At 40.3% G+C, this 18,027-nt stretch overlaps 3 protein-coding genes and 2 pseudogenes across 5 annotated transcripts; 1 reads left to right on the top strand and 4 right to left on the bottom strand.

Annotated features, from left to right (window-relative positions):
- Positions 1-3,254: 3,254 nt before the first annotated feature.
- Positions 3,255-7,948, bottom strand: math-34 (MATH domain-containing protein). Its single transcript, NM_001047326.4, has 9 exons — positions 7,833-7,948; positions 7,319-7,708; positions 6,215-6,363; positions 6,002-6,171; positions 5,797-5,904; positions 5,453-5,740; positions 3,695-3,752; positions 3,499-3,650; positions 3,255-3,451 (listed from the first exon to the last, which is right to left on the bottom strand). Exons 1-9 carry the CDS (start codon positions 7,931-7,933, stop codon positions 3,323-3,325), a joined length of 1,545 nt encoding a protein of 514 aa, NP_001040791.3. The 5' UTR covers positions 7,934-7,948; the 3' UTR covers positions 3,255-3,322.
- Positions 7,949-9,194: 1,246 nt separating this feature from the next.
- On the bottom strand, positions 9,195-9,950 carry M01D1.12 (F-box associated domain-containing protein; the record flags this gene model as incomplete). Its single annotated transcript, NM_001381320.1, has 1 exon — positions 9,195-9,950. One exon carries the CDS (start codon positions 9,948-9,950, stop codon positions 9,195-9,197), a length of 756 nt encoding a protein of 251 aa, NP_001368587.1.
- A 2,185-nt stretch (positions 9,951-12,135) lies between these two features.
- btb-11 (BTB domain-containing protein) lies at positions 12,136-13,227 on the top strand. The gene is made up of 4 exons (NM_061489.2): positions 12,136-12,244; positions 12,292-12,655; positions 12,703-12,847; positions 12,893-13,227. Exons 1-4 carry the CDS (start codon positions 12,141-12,143, stop codon positions 13,171-13,173), a joined length of 894 nt encoding a protein of 297 aa, NP_493890.1. The 5' UTR covers positions 12,136-12,140; the 3' UTR covers positions 13,174-13,227.
- A 164-nt stretch (positions 13,228-13,391) lies between these two features.
- Positions 13,392-15,415, bottom strand: F45D11.1 (annotated as a pseudogene). The gene is made up of 8 exons: positions 15,143-15,415; positions 15,039-15,092; positions 14,780-14,992; positions 14,658-14,726; positions 14,483-14,605; positions 14,303-14,431; positions 14,006-14,245; positions 13,392-13,960 (listed from the first exon to the last, which is right to left on the bottom strand). Coding segments are annotated over exons 1-8 (1,670 nt in total).
- Positions 15,416-16,237: 822 nt separating this feature from the next.
- F45D11.2 lies at positions 16,238-17,482 on the bottom strand (annotated as a pseudogene). The gene is made up of 4 exons: positions 17,094-17,482; positions 16,917-17,045; positions 16,626-16,873; positions 16,238-16,580 (listed from the first exon to the last, which is right to left on the bottom strand). Coding segments are annotated over exons 1-4 (1,109 nt in total).
- Between the last annotated feature and the right edge of the window lie 545 nt (positions 17,483-18,027).

Raw genomic sequence — 18,027 nt, 5'->3', positions numbered from 1 at the left:
TATCCTTCCAAATATCAGCCGTAAACTTCGTCGAAAGCACTATTCTTGCAGGAATACCCCATTGACTTGGGTGGAAAATTGAGATGTATGGAGTGGCCTCACCGACTGAGGAGCGTCGTAGAACTACTGGATCTTTGGATTTCTACATTTCTAATGGATTTCTGTTCATGCGTTTTATTGTTTATATGTAACCAGCCGTTCGCACGCGCTAAAGCGCGTGCTCCGTCTGGCTTCCTTCTAAGCTTTTCTCATAAATATTATTCTAGACGATTCTAGATGATTCCAGAATTTTCTCGAAGTTTCCAGAAGGTTCTGGAACATTCCAGAATTTTCTCAAATTTTCCAGATGATTCTAGAACCAAAATTTGAATTTCCCGACAAAAATTATTTCTCAGAAAATTTGAATTTCCCGTCAAACATTTTTCTCTGAAAATTTGAATTTCCCGCCATCACTACGATGGGTCTCACCACGATGGGTCTCACTACGATGGGTCTCACCACGAAGGGTCTCACCACGATGGGTCTCACCACGAAGGGTCTCACCACGAAGGGTCTCACCACGATGGGTCTCACCACGAAGGGTTTCACCACGAAGGGTCTCACCACGATGGGTGTCACCACGAAGGGTCTCACCACGATGGGTCTCACCACGAAGGGTCTCACCACGAAGGGTCTCACCACGAAGGGTTTCACCACGAAGGGTCTCACCACGATGGGTCTCGCCACGATGGGTCTCACCACGAAGGGTCTCACCACGATGGGTCTCACCACGATGGGTCTCACCACGAAGGGTCTCACCACGAAGGGTCTCACCACGAAGGGTCTCACCACGAAAGGTCTCACCACGAAGGGTCTCACCACGATGGGTCTCACCACGAAGGGTTTCACCACGAAGGGTCTCACCACGATGGGTCTCACCACGATGGGTCTCGCCACGATGGGTCTCACCACGAAGGGTCTCACCACGATGGGTCTCACCACGAAGGGTTTCATCACGAAGGGTCTCACCACGATGGGTCTCGCCACGATGGGTCTCACCACGATGGGTCTCACCACGAAGGGTCTCACCACGAAGGGTCTCACCACGAAGGGTCTCACCACGATGGGTCTCACCACGAAGGGTTTCATCACGAAGGGTCTCACCACGATGGGTCTCGCCACGATGGGTCTCACCACGATGGGTCTCACCACGAAGGGTCTCACCACGATGGGTCTCACCACGATGGGTCTCACCACGAAGGGTCTCACCACGAAGGGTCTCACCACGAAGGGTCTCACCACGAAAGGTCTCACCACGAAGGGTCTCACCACGATGGGTCTCACCACGAAGGGTTTCATCACGAAGGGTCTCAACACGATGGGTCTCGCCACGATGGGTCTCACCACGATGGGTCTCACCACGAAGGGTCTCACCACGAAGGGTCTCACCACGAAGGGTCTCACCACGAAAGGTCTCACCACGAAGGGTCTCACCACGATGGGTCTCACCACGAAGGGTTTCACCACGAAGGGTCTCACCACGATGGGTCTCGCCACGATGGGTCTCACCACGATGGGTCTCACCACGAAGGGTCTCACCACGAAGGGTCTCACCACGAAGGGTCTCACCACGATGGGTCTCACCACGAAAGGTCTCACCACGAAGGGTCTCACCACGATGGGTCTCACCACGAAAGGTCTCACCACGAAGGGTCTCACCACGATGGGTCTCGTCACGATGGGTCTCACCACGATGGGTCTCACCACGATGGGTCTCACCACGAAGGGTCTCACCACGAAGGGTCTCACCACGAAAGGTCTCACCACGAAGGGTCTCACCACGATGGGTCTCACCACGAAGGGTTTCACCACGAAGGGTCTCACCACGATGGGTCTCGCCACGATGGGTCTCACCACGAAGGGTCTCACCACGATGGGTCTCACCACGAAGGGTTTCATCACGAAGGGTCTCACCACGATGGGTCTCGCCACGATGGGTCTCACCACGATGGGTCTCACCACGAAGGGTCTCACCACGAAGGGTCTCACCACGAAGGGTCTCACCACGATGGGTCTCACCACGAAGGGTTTCACCACGAAGGGTCTCACCACGATGGGTCTCGCCACGATGGGTCTCACCACGAAGGGTCTCACCACGATGGGTCTCACCACGAAGGGTTTCATCACGAAGGGTCTCAACATGATGGGTCTCGCCACGATGGGTCTCACCACGATGGGTCTCACCACGAAGGGTCTCACCACGAAGGGTCTCACCACGAAGGGTCTCACCACGAAGGGTCTCACCACGATGGGTCTCACCACGATGGGTCTCACCACGATGGGTCTCACAACGATGGGTCTCACAACGATGGGTCTCACTACGATGGGTCTCACCACGATGGGACTCACCACGATGGGTCTCACCACGAAGGGTCTCACCACGATGGATCTCACCACGATGGGTCTCACCACGATGGGCCTGACCACGAAGGGCCCTACCACGAATTTTCTCGAATTTTCAAGAAGGTTCTGGAACATTCCAGAATTTTCTCAAATTTTCCAGAAGGTTCTGGAACATTTCGGAATTTTCACAAAGTTTCCAATATCCCTTCAATAGATGAAAAGTCAATTTTCCCAAACTACAGTAATCCTACAGTACAACTACAGTACCCCAACCATATCCCACCACTAACCCCAAAGCAATATCACTTCAAAAGACGAAAAGCCAATTTTTCCCAAACTACAGTAATCCTACAGTACTCCTACAGTACCTCTACAGTACTACCACAGTACCCTGACCATATCCCGCCACTAACCCCAAAGCAATATCACTTCAAAAGACAAAAAGTCCATTTTTCCCAAACTACAGTAATCCAACAGTACTCCTACAGTACTCCTACAGTACCTCTACAGTACTACTACAGTACCCTGACCATATCCCGCCACTAACCCCAAAGCAATATCACTTCAAAAGACAAAAAGTCCATTTTTCCCAAACTACAGTAATCCTACAGTAACCCTACAGTACCCCTACAGTACTACTACAGTACCCTGACCATATCCCGCCACTAACCCCAAAGCAATATCACTTCAAAAGACAAAAAGTCCATTTTTCCCAAACTACAGTAATCCTACAGTAACCCTACAGTACCCCTACAGTACTACTACAGTACCCCGACCATGTCCCCCCACCAACCCCAACCCATGATCCCTTCCACAGCCCGAAACACCTTTCAAGTGTGACGTCACCGACTACAAACTACAATTGTAACATCCCCCATGTATTTTTTTATATATAAGTAATGATAAATCACAAGAGAATTTTCTCAAATAAATCAATAAATTATGACTTCAACTCCAAGGCTCTAGTTATCAAGGCCTCCAGCAACGGCCTGTCCAATCCGCCGAGCTTCAAGTCGCTGACAATCTCTGCGATTTGTTCAGATGTCGTCATATTTGATAAGCAGTGATTCTGAATTTTTTTGATTTTTTTTTCCTTCAAAATGAAGTTCTCGCTACCTTCAAATTATCCAAATTGAACTCCATTGCGATTCGGAGCATCTCACTTGTAGATTTTTTGGATTTCGACGTCAAAAACTCCTCGCACTGGTAAATAGTTATCAGGTCTTCTTGTTCGGTGGCAGATCTCAACTTGGTGTTCACATTTTCGTCTGTAGAATGTACTGTGCAAGTAATAGGGTGATCAGGAGCTTACCAGTGATCGCAGGGCTTTTCAAAGTGTCATTTTTCAGCTGTTGTTTCGATTTTAGAGCCTGAAAAATTAATGGGGTTATTCCTGTGATATCGAAAAATTCAAAAATGTAATTTTACATTTTTGACATTTTTGGCACATTTTTTGGCATTTATCGACATTTCCCCTACATTTTTTGACATTTTTCTACATTTTTCTACAATTTCCGACATTTTTCTGAATTTTTTCGCATTTATCGACATTTTTCTACATTTTTCTACAATTTTCTACCTTTTTCTACATTTTTCGACATTTTTCTATCAGGTTGTCCCATAAGTTTTTGTACTTTTTTTCAAATATTTTTCCAAAACTTCTAGAAAGTTTTAAAATTTTTTCATCGTAGGTCGTGTCAAGGTCGGGTCGTCCCCTTTCAGAAAAGATTCATTTCATCCATTTCTACTTTGCCACGATGACAATCATCAAACTTGAACGTCGAGACGTTAGATTGCTTCTTCTTTATGAATTTCGTCTTGGTCATTCAGCAATGGAAGCGGAACGAAACATATGCGGTGCGATGGGTGAGGGAGCACTCTCTTATAATACAGCAAAGAGTTGGTTTCAAAAGTTCAAGAACGGCGACTTCAGTCTCGAAGAAATAGAACGTTCTGGGCGACCGGTAGAGTTAAATGAAGAAGACCTAGTGAAGCTGGTGGAGGAAGAGCCTCGTCTTAGTCTTCGTGAAATGGAAGAGAAGCGTGAGTGTTGTCATAGCACAATTGCACGTCACTTGGGTCGCCTTGGTTTTACTTCAAAACTTGGAATTTGGGTGCCTCATGAACTTTCGGCATCACAGAAGCTCACTCGGGTCAACGTTTGTACTCAACTTCTAACTTTTCGTCGAAAGTTCGATTGGCTGAACAATCTGGTTACTGGAGATGAGAAGTGGGTGCTCTATGTTAACCATTCCAGAAAACGTCAATGGCTTCCGATCGGTGAGAAAGGAATACCGACGCCAAAGCCTGATCTTCACCCAAAAAAGATTATGATCTGTGTCTGGTGGGGTGTTCAAGGACCCGTGCACTGGGAATTGTTGCCAACTAATAAAACTATCACTGCTGATTACTATTGTGCCCAATTGGACCGAGTTGCAGAAAAGACCAACGGAAAATATGAAAAACTATATTTTCTTCACGATAATGCTAGGCCTCATGTCGCCAAGAAGACTTTCCAAAAGCTGCAAGATCTTGGTTGGACTGTTTTACCGCATCCACCATATTCTCCAGATCTTGCACCAACCGACTACCATTTGTTCTTGTCTCTCAGTGACTACATGCGCGACAAGCAATTCGACGACGAAGAGCATCTCAAAACTGAACTCTCCACTTTCTTCTCATCGCGTTCGCCGGATTTCTTCTCCCGTGGCATCATGATGTTACCTAGTAAATGGCAACAAGTGGTGGACACTAATGGTGAATACTTGTGTGAATAGTACTACTTGTCGCTTGAGAGAAATAAATTTTTTTCAAAAAAAAAATAGTACAAAAACTTATGGGACAACCTGATACATTTTTCGGTATTTTTCGACATTTTTTCTATATTCGTCGACAGTTTCCCCTACTTTTTTTTTGACACTTTCCCCTACATTTTTTCGACATTTTTCGACATTTTTCGACATTTTTATACATACATTTCTCGACATTTATTGACATTTTTCTGAGCTTTTCGACCTGTCACTGACTAAGGCTGGCTCCTCCTGAGAGCTTACCCAGACCAAAAGCTCACCGATTTCAATTCACGTTCCATGTTAACCTCCGCGCGTTGATCAGCCTCCTTCTCCATCTTCTCATTCATCAGTGTCAGCTGCTTCACAACATCACCAAGCGTTCCAATGTCAGAACTCAGATCTTTATTCCTTGTATCCAAGTCTTTAATTCGTTTTTGAACTGTGGTAGATCTACCAAATTTGCTTCTAACTCCAATATCAATTATTGATCCTGCTTTCGAATTCTCATTTATCAAGTTGTCGGGGATTCTTAATTTTGACTCGAAATCCTCAAGTTCTTCTGGTTTCTGAAATGGAAAAAAATTACGGAGACCCGGAAAATGTCGGTCGCAGCATAACTTACATCATCATTGATTCCAGAAGCATCTAGTGTTCCTGCTCCTGAGTTCTCATTTATCAGGTTATCGAGCACTTTCAGTTTTGATTCGAAATCTTCAATTTCTTCTAACTTCTGAATCAAAGTATGGGAGATTGTTCACCTTTTCTATTTCAGCGCCCGACTCCTCCCGGGTTACCCGGAAAATGTCGGCCGCATGACTATGACTTACATCGCCCTTCAACGTCTGCTGCTTTGGAATGAGGACGGAATCGATAACATTAACACGAGCTTCAACCTTCAATGCTCCATCGACAAGAAAATCACCAACAGACTCCCAGTCAAAGATCTCTTTCCCCTGAATGCAGTACTGTCCGTAGATTTTTGACTCGAACACGGCATCTGAAAAATTTCTATCATGGAATCCTTATTATGAATGACCCACCTTTCAACTTTTTGGCGAATCGATTTCCATTTTCCGATGATATAACCAGATCAATTTCTGCTCGAAGTTTGCGGAAATCTTGACCGAACTTTTGTCTCCAGGTTATGCCGACGCCAATATAATCATCCCTGCGCATTAAATGGATCCTCCTGAAGTACAGTTTAGATTACTGGAAATCGTGTAACAGTCTTAAAGGAAGCAAATTGATTTGTCGAAAAAAACGGCAAATCGGCAAATTGCCGGTTTGCTGATTTGCCGGAAATTTTCATTTTCGGCAAATTGCCGGTTTGCTGATTTGCCGGAAATTTTCATTTTCGGCAAATTGCCGGTTTGCCGTTTGCCGGATATCAGATTTGCCGGATATGTTTAGAGGGATTTTTAAAAGACGGAAACACCTAAAACTGTGTCTATTTGAATTTTTCCGATTTTTTTTACACATTTTCATAGAATTTGTTTTTTTTTCAAAATAGATGTAGGAACATTTATAGGATGCGCACAATTTGGCCGATTAAAACATATTCGGCAAATTTGCCGATTTGCCGATTTGCCAGAAATTTTCAATTCTCGAAATTTCCCGGTTTGTCGATTTGCTGGAAATTTTCAATTCCGGCAATTTGCCAATTTGCCGATTTGCCGGAAATTTTCAATTCCGACAATTTGCCAGTTTGCCGATTTGTCGGAAATTTTCAATTCCGACAATTTGCCGGCTGGCCGATTTGCCGGTTTGCCGATTTGCCGGAATTTTTCAATTCCAACAATTTACCGATTTGCCGATTTGCCGGAATTTTTCAATTCCAACAATTTACCGATTTGTCGAATTGCTGGAAATTTTCAATTCTCGCAATTTGCCGGATTGCCGATTTGCCGGAAACTTTCATTTTTGGCAAATGCCGGTTTGCCGATTTGCCGGAAATTCTCAATTCCGGCAATTTGCCAGTTTGCCGATTTGCAGGAAAAAATCGTTTGCCGCTCATCCCTGGTCTAATGTGATAGAATTAAAGGCTTTAGTCTCAAATGTCCTAAAGCTAGAGTACTTTTAGAAAATGGGCCTAAAAGATAAAATTCTGAAAATATGGGTCTCGAAGCGATAGGGGCTTGACTCACCACCAGTAGTTCAAATGTGACCCCTTCTCGCTGTACATTTCGTCCCCTGGCCTCATGAACTCTATATTCTTAAAAACATTCTCCATCTCAAACTCGCCAACTCCGGACTCTTCAACTTCCAGACCCCCCAGATGAGCCTGCACCTTGATCTTCCCATCCACCAGGAAATCATTCTCGATGGACTCCCATCCAACAATTCGCTCGATTTTTCTGTCAACTTCTGACTTGTCAAACTTGAAGCAGGAGCCATCGAATTGTTTTGCCCAGCGATTTCCGTTGAGAGATATTAAAATGAGTTTTAGATTTGTTTTCACTTGCTCCACGTTTTTCTTGCTGGAGCACTCCAAGGAAAGCCACAAAGAGTCCTCGGAACGGGTGATGCCAAGTGTCCTGGAATATTAATATGACTTGAAATTTGAACTTTAATACTGGGTAAGCCATAATTACAGATAAAAAAATAATTTTTTTTTTGATTTTTGATATTTGGTAAAGTTTGAAAAAAATATAATAATACCATTTAAAGTCTCCAAAGCTCTCGGAGTTGCCTGTCAAGGAAGCGTTATCTTCTAAGCCGTCAACATATTCAAATTCATGTTGCAGAAGGAAATCTGCCATTTTTACGGGAGCTCTGAAAAATGATGAGAACTGGATTAGCAATGAACCCAAATTCAAAAAAAGAATAAAAAAATCGCCAAAATTTCATCTTAAAAAATAACTTAACAATAGCAAGAAGTCACAAGGAAACATAAAATATTTAATAGATAGGAGTTCCAACAAAAACGAAATGACAGGAGAAACGGCGGTAAAATGTGCTTATCAGTTTCAGTGATCATTTCACGGAACTATCAGTCAACAAGGTGATGGGAATTTTTTGAAGTTATCAGAAATTTGACGGGAAATTAAATTTCTGGAGTAATATTTTTAGCGGGAAATTTTTTTTTCAGGAAAAAAAGTTTAACCGGAAATTCAACTTTTACTGAAGAAAAATTATGGCGGAAAATCGAAATTTAAAAAAAAAATTGTGGCGGTGTGGTTTTTTCTTGTAATAAAAATATTAGAGAAAAAATTTTTGGCAAGACTTTTCAAATTTCAAAGTTGTGAGAAAAAATTTTGGCAGAAAATTCAAAATTTTCTGAGAAAGCATTCTGATAGAAAATTAAATTTAACTGAAAAAGAATTCTAGCGGGAAATTCAAATTTTTGAGAGAAATTTTTGATATGAAATTATTTTTTACGAAAAAGCTTTAATAGTTTTAACCCGAAATTCTTTTTTTTTTTTGAGAATAAATTTTGTCGCGAAATTTAAGTTTTAATAAGAAACGTTTTTGGCAAAAAACTAATATATATATATATATTTTTTTTTTTTTGGGCTGAAAATTCAAATTTTCTAACACTGAGACAAAATTCTGGCGTAAGCTTCAATTTTTTAAAAAAATGATTTTGGCAGGAAATTCAAGTTTTCTGAGGAATTTTTCTAAGAAAATCTTTTGGCGGGAAACCAAATATTTATTCAAAAAAATTATAGTGGAAAATTGAAATTTTCGTGAAAAGAACATCAAGGGGAAATTTAGCTTTTTTGAAACAACAAATAGTGGCGGGGAATTAATTTTTTGAGAAACAATTTTTGCAGAAATTCAACTTTTTTGAGGAAAATTTTTTTGGCGGGAATTCAAAATGTATGAAAAACCATTTTGGCGGGGAATTAAATTTTATTTTAATAAACATTTCTGGTTTGAGATTATAACTTTCTGAAAAAAAAGTCTGCGGAAAATTCTGAGAATCTTATTAAAATTCGACAAAAAAAATAACCGACAATAATTTATTTGAAAATTGATAACATCTTCCAAATAAAATCAAAAAATTAATCAATACAATTATCAACTTTGAACTAATTCATCATACCGCCAAACTCTCATCTCAAAAGTTAAATGTTGCACTTCCACCTCATCATACCACAAAACGATCGTAGCTATCGTTCCATCCGCGTTTTCAACATCTACGCCACCCTTCAACTCCACAATTTTCTCATGTTTCCAGTGATAACTTCCACTATGGCCATTGATCCGATAGGTGCCACGAAGAGCACCCGGACCCGGTCCATCGTGAAAATTAATCCCTTTCAATAAATACCAGTAAGTCATGAAATGTTCTCTCAAATCAGTTGTTGCATTGATTGTGAGATACTCAAGGTTCGGGTTGGATCCTCGTATCCAATGCTTCATGAACAGGTTGAAATCCTTATCGGTGAACGGTGAAGTGTTCGGGATTTTTATACAAGAGCTGCCGCATGAGAGAAGGTCTTCCAGGGTGAATAGAAGAGTTGGCTTAAGAACTAGTCTGTCGAGGTTCTGAATGAAAACTTTCTGATAATCCTGTGAGTCTCTGTACAGACAGTTTCGAATTAGAACTTGATTCGCAGATGGTAAGTTGGCCCAGAAGAGCTTCGAAGCCAATTCATCGAATCTTGGGGTTGCCGATGAGAAATCAACAGCTAAAAGCCTTATGTCAATCCCCTCCAGAACCCTTGTTAGACCTTCAATGTCTAAATTCCTGGAGTCCAAGGGAGTTGTGAGACTAAAATCGATCCTCTGAATCGCCAGCACATCCATCAAGAATTCGAGCCAAGATCTCATGGTTTCCGGGTGAACACATTCACATGGTGACCGTGCATTGATATTTTTACAAACTGAGGAATGTCAAAACTTGGCACAAAGCATCGGCATCTATTGTAGAACTTCAGCCACACTCGTTTGTTTCCAAATTTCATTTTGAAATTGAAGCCTTTTGCGAAATTGAGCCCACTCGAGTCGACTTTCAGGTGGAGCGATTTTACGATTTCTTTGGTGGCCTCGGAGCATAAGGAGAGGGCGAGCCTGGAAGTGAAAAAAGTTTTAATTGGGAAAAAAGGTTAAATCTCTTTTTATTTAGAAAATAAAAAAGTTCGGCGTGAAACACAGGCGGAAATGTGTTTCTGAAAATTTTTTTTTGTTTAAAATTTCCAGAAAATTTTAACTATTTTTTTTCTGCGTTCGGGGCTCCGCAGCTTTTCGTGAAATGAGTAGCTTAGTGCGTGCTCAACGTGGTGCAAAAAGGTGGTTATTTGGAAGCGGCCGACAAGTTCGGGGTTCCTCGTCATAACGCCATGAGACCGGCGCGGCGAATGCTCAGGCCGGTGCAGGCACCGTTGACTTCATGGGAGCCTTAGTCTAAATTTTAGTCTAAAACAAGTTAGGAATTTCAAATAATTAATTCAATTTACTGGAAATTTTTTAAACATGCTCTTTCAAATGTTGTTAATGTAAAAATGAACTTAATAATTTATACTTTGCACTATATTTTCCAGAAAAAACTTTTCAATTCTCTATTTTTTAAATGGAAATTTAACATTTGTTGGAAATGAAGCTTGTTTTCTAAAATACAAAATTTGTATGATATTTCAAAATGTGTTTAAAACAAATTAAATTCGAAATAAACTTACAAATGGACAATTTCCATACTGCGAAGCACATTTATCCTTGATTTTTCAGGTAGTCGGAGTATAGGAAAAGGAGGGGGCTCACCAGCGTCCATGGCAGCTTACGGAGCAAAATGAGCACACTAGGAGACTCGAGCAGCAATTAGGGGGAGGTGAGGTATTAGCCAGGTGGCTTAGGCCATCTGCCGTTTAGCTTGTTTCAAACACCGCAAGCATTCAGGGGATTCGACATAATTCGATGTGACGAATGTGAGGTAAATGTGGAACAACACTGATTTGGGTACTTGTGGGTAGGATTAACAACCAAAAAGGTCCAGGGGTCTGCGGCAAATCTCAAAATTTGCTGAGCTCGGCAAACGGCAAATTCGACAAATCCGACTGTAGATCACGGGTTGTAAATGGGTACCTTTGGCGAAAACTGACATAACTTTAGAACCTTATTAGCTACAAAAAATTAAAATTTATTTCCAGAAAGTTAAATTTATGGAAACATTTTTGGTAATATTTTCAAAAAAAATTATATACTTTATTTGAGATATAACAGTTTGTATATGTAAACCTACTGTTTTCAACTGAAAAACGCCAACTTTACTTCAATATTTTAAAATCCTCAGTAAGAATCGAAAGTTTTAATGTTATTTTTAATATGGAAAATGACACAATTAACTCATTTTTCAAAGTTCCATCAAAATTGGAAGCGAAAATTTTTTTTGAGAAAATTTACTAAGAAATATTTTTTCGTCGCAAATTGTTTAAACGTGTCGAATTAATTTATTAGACATATTCGCAACACAAAAATTATGCTAAAAACTTGCCATATGATTAGAAAAGCCAAAAAGAAACCAAAGAAATTTAGTACTATGTAGATCAAAAAGTCTTGACAATTTTAATATTTTTTAAATTTAATAAAACTATAATCGCAGATGTTTTAAAGTGCATCAGAAAGGGTTTTCTACCATGTTTTTCTAGAAAATTTACAAAAAACCAAAAGTAAGAGGTGCACATTTACATCCCGTGTAGATCCTTTGACTTTTCAGTTTTCTCCAAACTGTTCAGGGACGACTGGTTTCTCGGAGCGAATTCTCAGTTCGATAAGAAATTCAGCAGATTGATTTGAACACATAGATTCGTTGCGGGAAAAGAGCCTTCCACCTTCCCAAGATTTCCAGCAACCTTTCCCATCTGCGCACAGTTTGTATCGATCTGCAACACCGTGTGCGCGCGCATCTTTTTGCCTACTCTCACTCTACATTTTTGTGAGCCACACCACAACCATCTTTTCTGTTTTCTCTTCTGCTTAATTTATCTATTTTTGTATCCTTGTATCTTTCCAGAATTTACAGAAACAATGGACAATATTGTTACTGAAAGTATTAAATTTGAAAGCGAACCAAATTACCTCCAAAGAGGTTACCACCTCTTCGATATCAGTTTTTTGAACGGATTAACATGGTAATAAAAATGTTATTGAATGACAGATAAAACAGTATTTTTTTTAGTGTTATAACTAATAAAATCGAGACGGACGAGATTCACCTGAAAATAAAACTGGATTGGGATGAGCGAGACATAGAGAAGATCACTGGTTTCATCCAATTGTCGTATGATGGCCATCAACTGAAACCTATTGATTCGAACTTTGACAAACGAGGAGGAATCTGCACAATAATAGTTCCTAAATTCCTATATGAATACCGCTGGTCGTTTTCGTTCAATCTAAAACTTCACCGCGACCCAGCCAAACCACCCCAGATTTCTAATGACCTCAAATCTCAGGTGTCTTATGACACAATGTTTGAGCCATCCAGGAAGCACGATGCGGTGCTCTTAATTGGGGAGAAGAAGCTTCATGTGAACAAGGCTGTAAGTTTTAATTTGGAATCTTGCTAAGTTTAGCTTGAAAATTTTAGTTCCTCTCCTATCACTCCGACTATTTTTCTGATCTATTCGCTGAGAAAGTCGACGAGAAGAACGGGATCCCGATCGAAAACGTGACCTATGAGAATTTCGGGCTTCTCATGAGTGTCATCTACCCTGAAGCGGTTTTCTCGAATCGTGAGTTACTCCTAATCCCTTCCAGTTACTAATCTCAATTTTCAGACCAGAACGCTGAAGTCCTTCTCGAGCTGGGAAATCGTTTCAAGATTCCGGCTGTGATGCGTCACGTGGAAAACCAAATCGTTGGAGACACCACCAAGTTCCCAAATAAACGGTTGATTTCCCTGGCAGAGAAATACGGACTTCAAAAGCTATTGGCTATGGAAATCCAGAAGATGAAAAGCTTCGACCAGGCTAAGAAGTTCAAAGGATCGGACGATTACTTGCAGTTGTCGGATGCGACAAAGGCCAAGATCTTCGATCGACTCATTGAGTTATCGTGATTTCTTTCAATTTGACTTGATTCTTGAAAATAAACCATTCTGTTACTTTTTTCGAAATATTACATCCTTTAGTACAGGACTTTTACAGGTCGATAGCAACTGCGCGCTGGGCAAAAAAAAACAATTGGGCTTCACAGTTTGGCTGTAAAAAAATATAACCTTCTTGATCATGAGAAAATCCTCTCATCTTTCGTTTTTGTAAAAAAAGCAACTATTAGAATGGAACATTTTACTATTAAATTTTACAAATCATACATTTACAACACAAAATAAAAGTTCGAAAAAGTTCTTCTGACGCGCTAAACTAAGTTTGAACTGAAACGACTACAGGGAAAATTACTCTCCAACCATGTAGAGCATAAACCACTTGGCATTAAGGACATTGTAAACCATCAGTTCTCCATCCCAATTGAAGAATCCTGGACCCTTATAGTTAGCAGCCTCATTTTTTTTCGTCCATCTGACAGCCACATCTTGGGAAGTAATCGCCAAGAAGTACGAGCATCCCTTGAACTCGTTCTTTGCATATGATACCACAGCCGATTGAAGGAATTCTTTCATATGAATTGTCAAAGAGTAGAAAATGTTTCCTACTTTAACCTTCCGATCCTTGATATCGTAAAGTTTTTCCCACCATTGCAAACATGTCGACTCATTGTGCTCAAATGCACGAGAAATGATCACGTTGAACTTTCCGTTATTCGTCGAGACGAACACCATTTCGGGTTTCACTGCGTGATAATCGCAGTGAACGTTTCTGTCGAAAACACATATATAGAAGTTGTCACTGAAACCTTATCATGATTTTCTGAGCTCCGGAAAGTTGACGTACTTTGTGAAAATGGTCTCGAATCCTTTCAAGAGCGCGTCGGCCATGTCTTCGTCCTTGTTAAACGAATTGAATTCTCTGCACATACTTTTTGAGTTTTTGCCAGTATGGTCTATCGTTCAAATAATGCTTCTCCCATTGTTGGACCAGCGTAGAGTAGTAAGTCATCTTTTCCATGATTTTCTTACTGTCACTTTCGTCTTTTGGATGAAGAAGTCCCATAGCGAAGCATTCCAACATCAACTTAAAATTAAAAAAAAACAACAGTATGTGTGTGTGAAGATGTTCGAACAAACTCACGAATTGTGCAAGTGTGCTTGCGAGCACGCTTTTCCACTTTTCAAATGTTGCTTTTGAAGTCAGATCGTCTCCCGCCATAATCACTTTGAGAGGGTTCGTCACGTCCGACTCCAGCTTGATCATCATTTCCTGGAAATTAATTGTATTAGTAACAACTTCAAGCTGTAATTCTTCTCTTACTGTGACATATCTCTCTGGCTTCATTTCCTTGTAGCATTCTTCAAATCGTTCCTTCGCTTTCTTGTCAACAGTCGCACAGTCCATCATGTATTCGAAAAGAAGAGAAGCCTTGTGAGCATAATTCTGAAAGGTTTTTGATAATATGATTAAAAAATAAAAGGGTTTCTTCACTGACATTATAGAAATCTTTCTCCACCATGAACGATTTTAATTCGTCAAATTGGACGACCATCTTTTGCGAGAGCTGAAAAAGTATTCGTTTTGGTATAAATTTGTATACCATGAAACAGAGATTACCGATTGAAGTTGACCCTTGAGATTTCCCAACTCTTCAAGCACAGGGTCTTTCTTTTCTGGTTTCGCCATGTCGATAATGTCTTTGATAAGTGATCCGAGTGGTCCAAAGATCTGAAGAAACTTGGGAAACTTGTCAAAAATAATCTTTCCCGCGCCAAGGAAATCCTTTGTGACACTGGCGACGTTTTTCAGTGTTTAGAGCATCACTTCATTCTGCAAAACAATTTTTTTCGTTTTTCGTGTCTGTTCTACAACTTACGTGGAGAATATCCTTGTGGAACGACGGTATATTTCAGCGCTTCATTGAGAAAATCTGAAAGTCAAATCAATATAACCATCTTAAAAAAAAGGAAATTTACTCACTCAATGATTGGTCGCTGAGAACATCTCCTTCTTCCTTCGCAATCGAAATAATCTCCATGGTGGTTGGAGAATATATTCCAAACACTTCCGATTGCTCCAACAGCTCCATCGGTTTGTTCACATCCATATCGTTATGCTGCTTCTCGTACAGAGCATCGTACTCCGCGAAAAGCTTTATCGTCCGTCGGTTCGGGTTGGGCTTACCGTACTCCACATTCTCCATCTGCTCGACAGGTGACGACATTCTCTCATGAACTTGAAGCGACGAATGATGCCAACTCTTCTCCAAAGTCTCCTTTTATACGAATGTTCGAACAAAGATCAGAGTTATCGTGCCACAAAAAATTCATACGAGCAGATGAAGTTTAGTCGCATCACGGCGATAAGAGTAATTGCTTACTGATAATATATCAATGAAGAAAGAAGTAGAGAAATAAAGAAGAAAAAAGAGATTCGTGATCAACAATTCTCGTTTATTCGTGAAATGATTTTTTGTTTCGGTGTTAAATTGTAAACTCAAACATTGTTGTGGTTTGGTTATAGTTTTTGATAAGAAAAGCGAGAGACATTTCAAAACGGAGAATGTAAATTAATATATTAAAAGTTGTATTGCCGAATTTTTGTATTGCTTCATCAGACTTAAAATTCTCTGAATACGCCGAATTTCCTGATGAAACTTCTTGGAAACTTCTCAAAAAACATGGCGGCTCAAAAAATGACCTAAAATTTGATAAAATTTGAAATTTGAGCACCTTGACAACACCTGGGCATAACAGTTTGGCTATAAACAATTGAAAGGTTCTTGGTCACGAGGAAACTCTCTCATCTCTCGTTTTCGTAAAAAAACAATTATCAGAATGGAACATTTTATTATTTAATTTTACAAATCATACATTTACAACACAAAATAATACTTTAAAAAAGTACTTCTGTAGTCCTTAACTGAGTTTAAGTTGAAACGACTACAGGGAAAATTACTCTCCAACCATGTAGAGCATATTCCACGTGGTATAATGTGGAAACAACAAATCTTCCTTGAAAACTTTGAATTTTCCATTCCATTCGACGAATCCTGGACCCTGTTCAGCCCCATTTTTAGTCGTATGTCTGCCAGCCACCTTTCCGGAAGAAAACCCCAAAAAGTACGAGCATCCCTTGAACTCGTTCTTCGCCTTCGAATGAGACCACTGCCGATCGAGGCCACTGCTTCATAACTACCAGCGAGCACCAGCGAGGTTTGTATATTTGAATCTCTCCACGGATGTCATTCTTCATTTTCTTCTGATATTCATCACATGTTTTCGTGTTGTGCTCAAATGCACGAGAAACGATGACGTCGAACTTTCCGATATTCTTCGAGATGAACACCATTTCGGGTTTTACAACGTGAATCTCGTAGTGAATGTCTCTGGCGAACACAAACATATAGAAGTTGTCACTGAAACATTATCATGATTTATTGAGTGGCGAAAAGATGACGTACTTTGTGAAAATGGTCTCGAATCCTTTTAAGAGCTCAGTGGCCATGTCTTCGTCCCTGTCAAACGATCCTTCTCCTTGAATTCTCTCAACGTACTTTTTGAGTTTCGGCCAGTATGGTATGTCGTTCAAATAAAGATTCTCCCATTGTTTGAATAGAGTATCGTAGTAAGTCAACTTTTCCATGATTTTCTTACTGTCACTATTGTCTTCTGGATGAAGAAGTCCCGTAGCGAAGCATTCCAACATCAACTTAAAGTCAGCAGAGTATGTGAAGATGCTCGAATAAACTTACGAATTGTGAAAGTGTGCTATTGAGCACGTCTTTCCACTTTTCGAATGTTGCTTTTGAAGGAAGCTCCTCTCCCTCCATAATCACTTTGAGAGGGTTCGTCACATCCGACTCCAGCTTGATCAACATATACTGGAAATGAATTGTATTAGAAACTTCACACTGTAAATATTCTCTTACTCCGATATATCTCAATGGATTAACTTCCTTGTAGCATTCTTCAAATCGTTCCTTTGCCATGGTGGCTCCATGGTGGCTGGAGAATAAATTTCAAAAATTTCCGATTGCTCCAAGAGCTCCATCGTTCTCTTTTCATCTGTGCCGTTATGCTCCTTCTCGTGCAGAGCATCGTACTCCGCGAAAAGTTTCGTCGTCAGTCGGTTCGGATCTGGCTTCCGTTCTCCACATTCTCCACTTCCTCGACAGGTGGCGGCGTCATTTTCGAGTGAAATCAAAGCGACGAATGATGCCAACTCTTCTCCGAAGTCTCCATTTATACGAACGTTCGGACAAAGAACAGAGTTACGTGCCACCAAAAATTCATACGAGCAGATGAAGTTTAGTCGCATCACGGCGATAAGAGTAATTGCTTACTGATAATATATCAATGAAGAAAGAAGTAGAGAAATAAAGAAGAAAAAAGAGATTCATGATCAACAATTCTTGTTTATTGGCGAGATGATATTGTGTTTCGGTGTTAAATTGTAAACTCAAATATTGTTGTGGTTTGGTTATAGTTTTTGATAAGAAAATCGAGAGACTTTTCAAGACGGAGACTGTCTATTAATACATGGTGACAATTAATTTTAGCGACAAGGTAATGTCGGGAAATAACTTTCAGAAAAAATATAAATTCACAAAATTAAATCACAATTACAACAAATTAATTGTGAACAAGAATTCATAAATGAAATTTGCTCTGCAAAAAAGAAACTAACGTGTTCTAGGCATGAAGGAATTATTTCAATGTCGAATTTAATCAAAACGGGTTCTTTCAATATTTTTCTTTAATTTGACTACACGATAACAATGTTAATTGCACAACATTAAAAGTTATTATGCCAGAAATTCAAGTCACTCGAGACAATTAAACCAGCTTGAATTTGGAACCTAA

This window comes from Caenorhabditis elegans, chromosome II, assembly GCF_000002985.6.
Source record: "Caenorhabditis elegans chromosome II".
Lineage (NCBI taxonomy): Eukaryota > Metazoa > Nematoda > Chromadorea > Rhabditida > Rhabditidae > Caenorhabditis > Caenorhabditis elegans.
The sequence above is the reverse complement of the archived record's forward strand: the minus strand, read 5'-3'. Positions and strand labels throughout refer to the sequence as shown.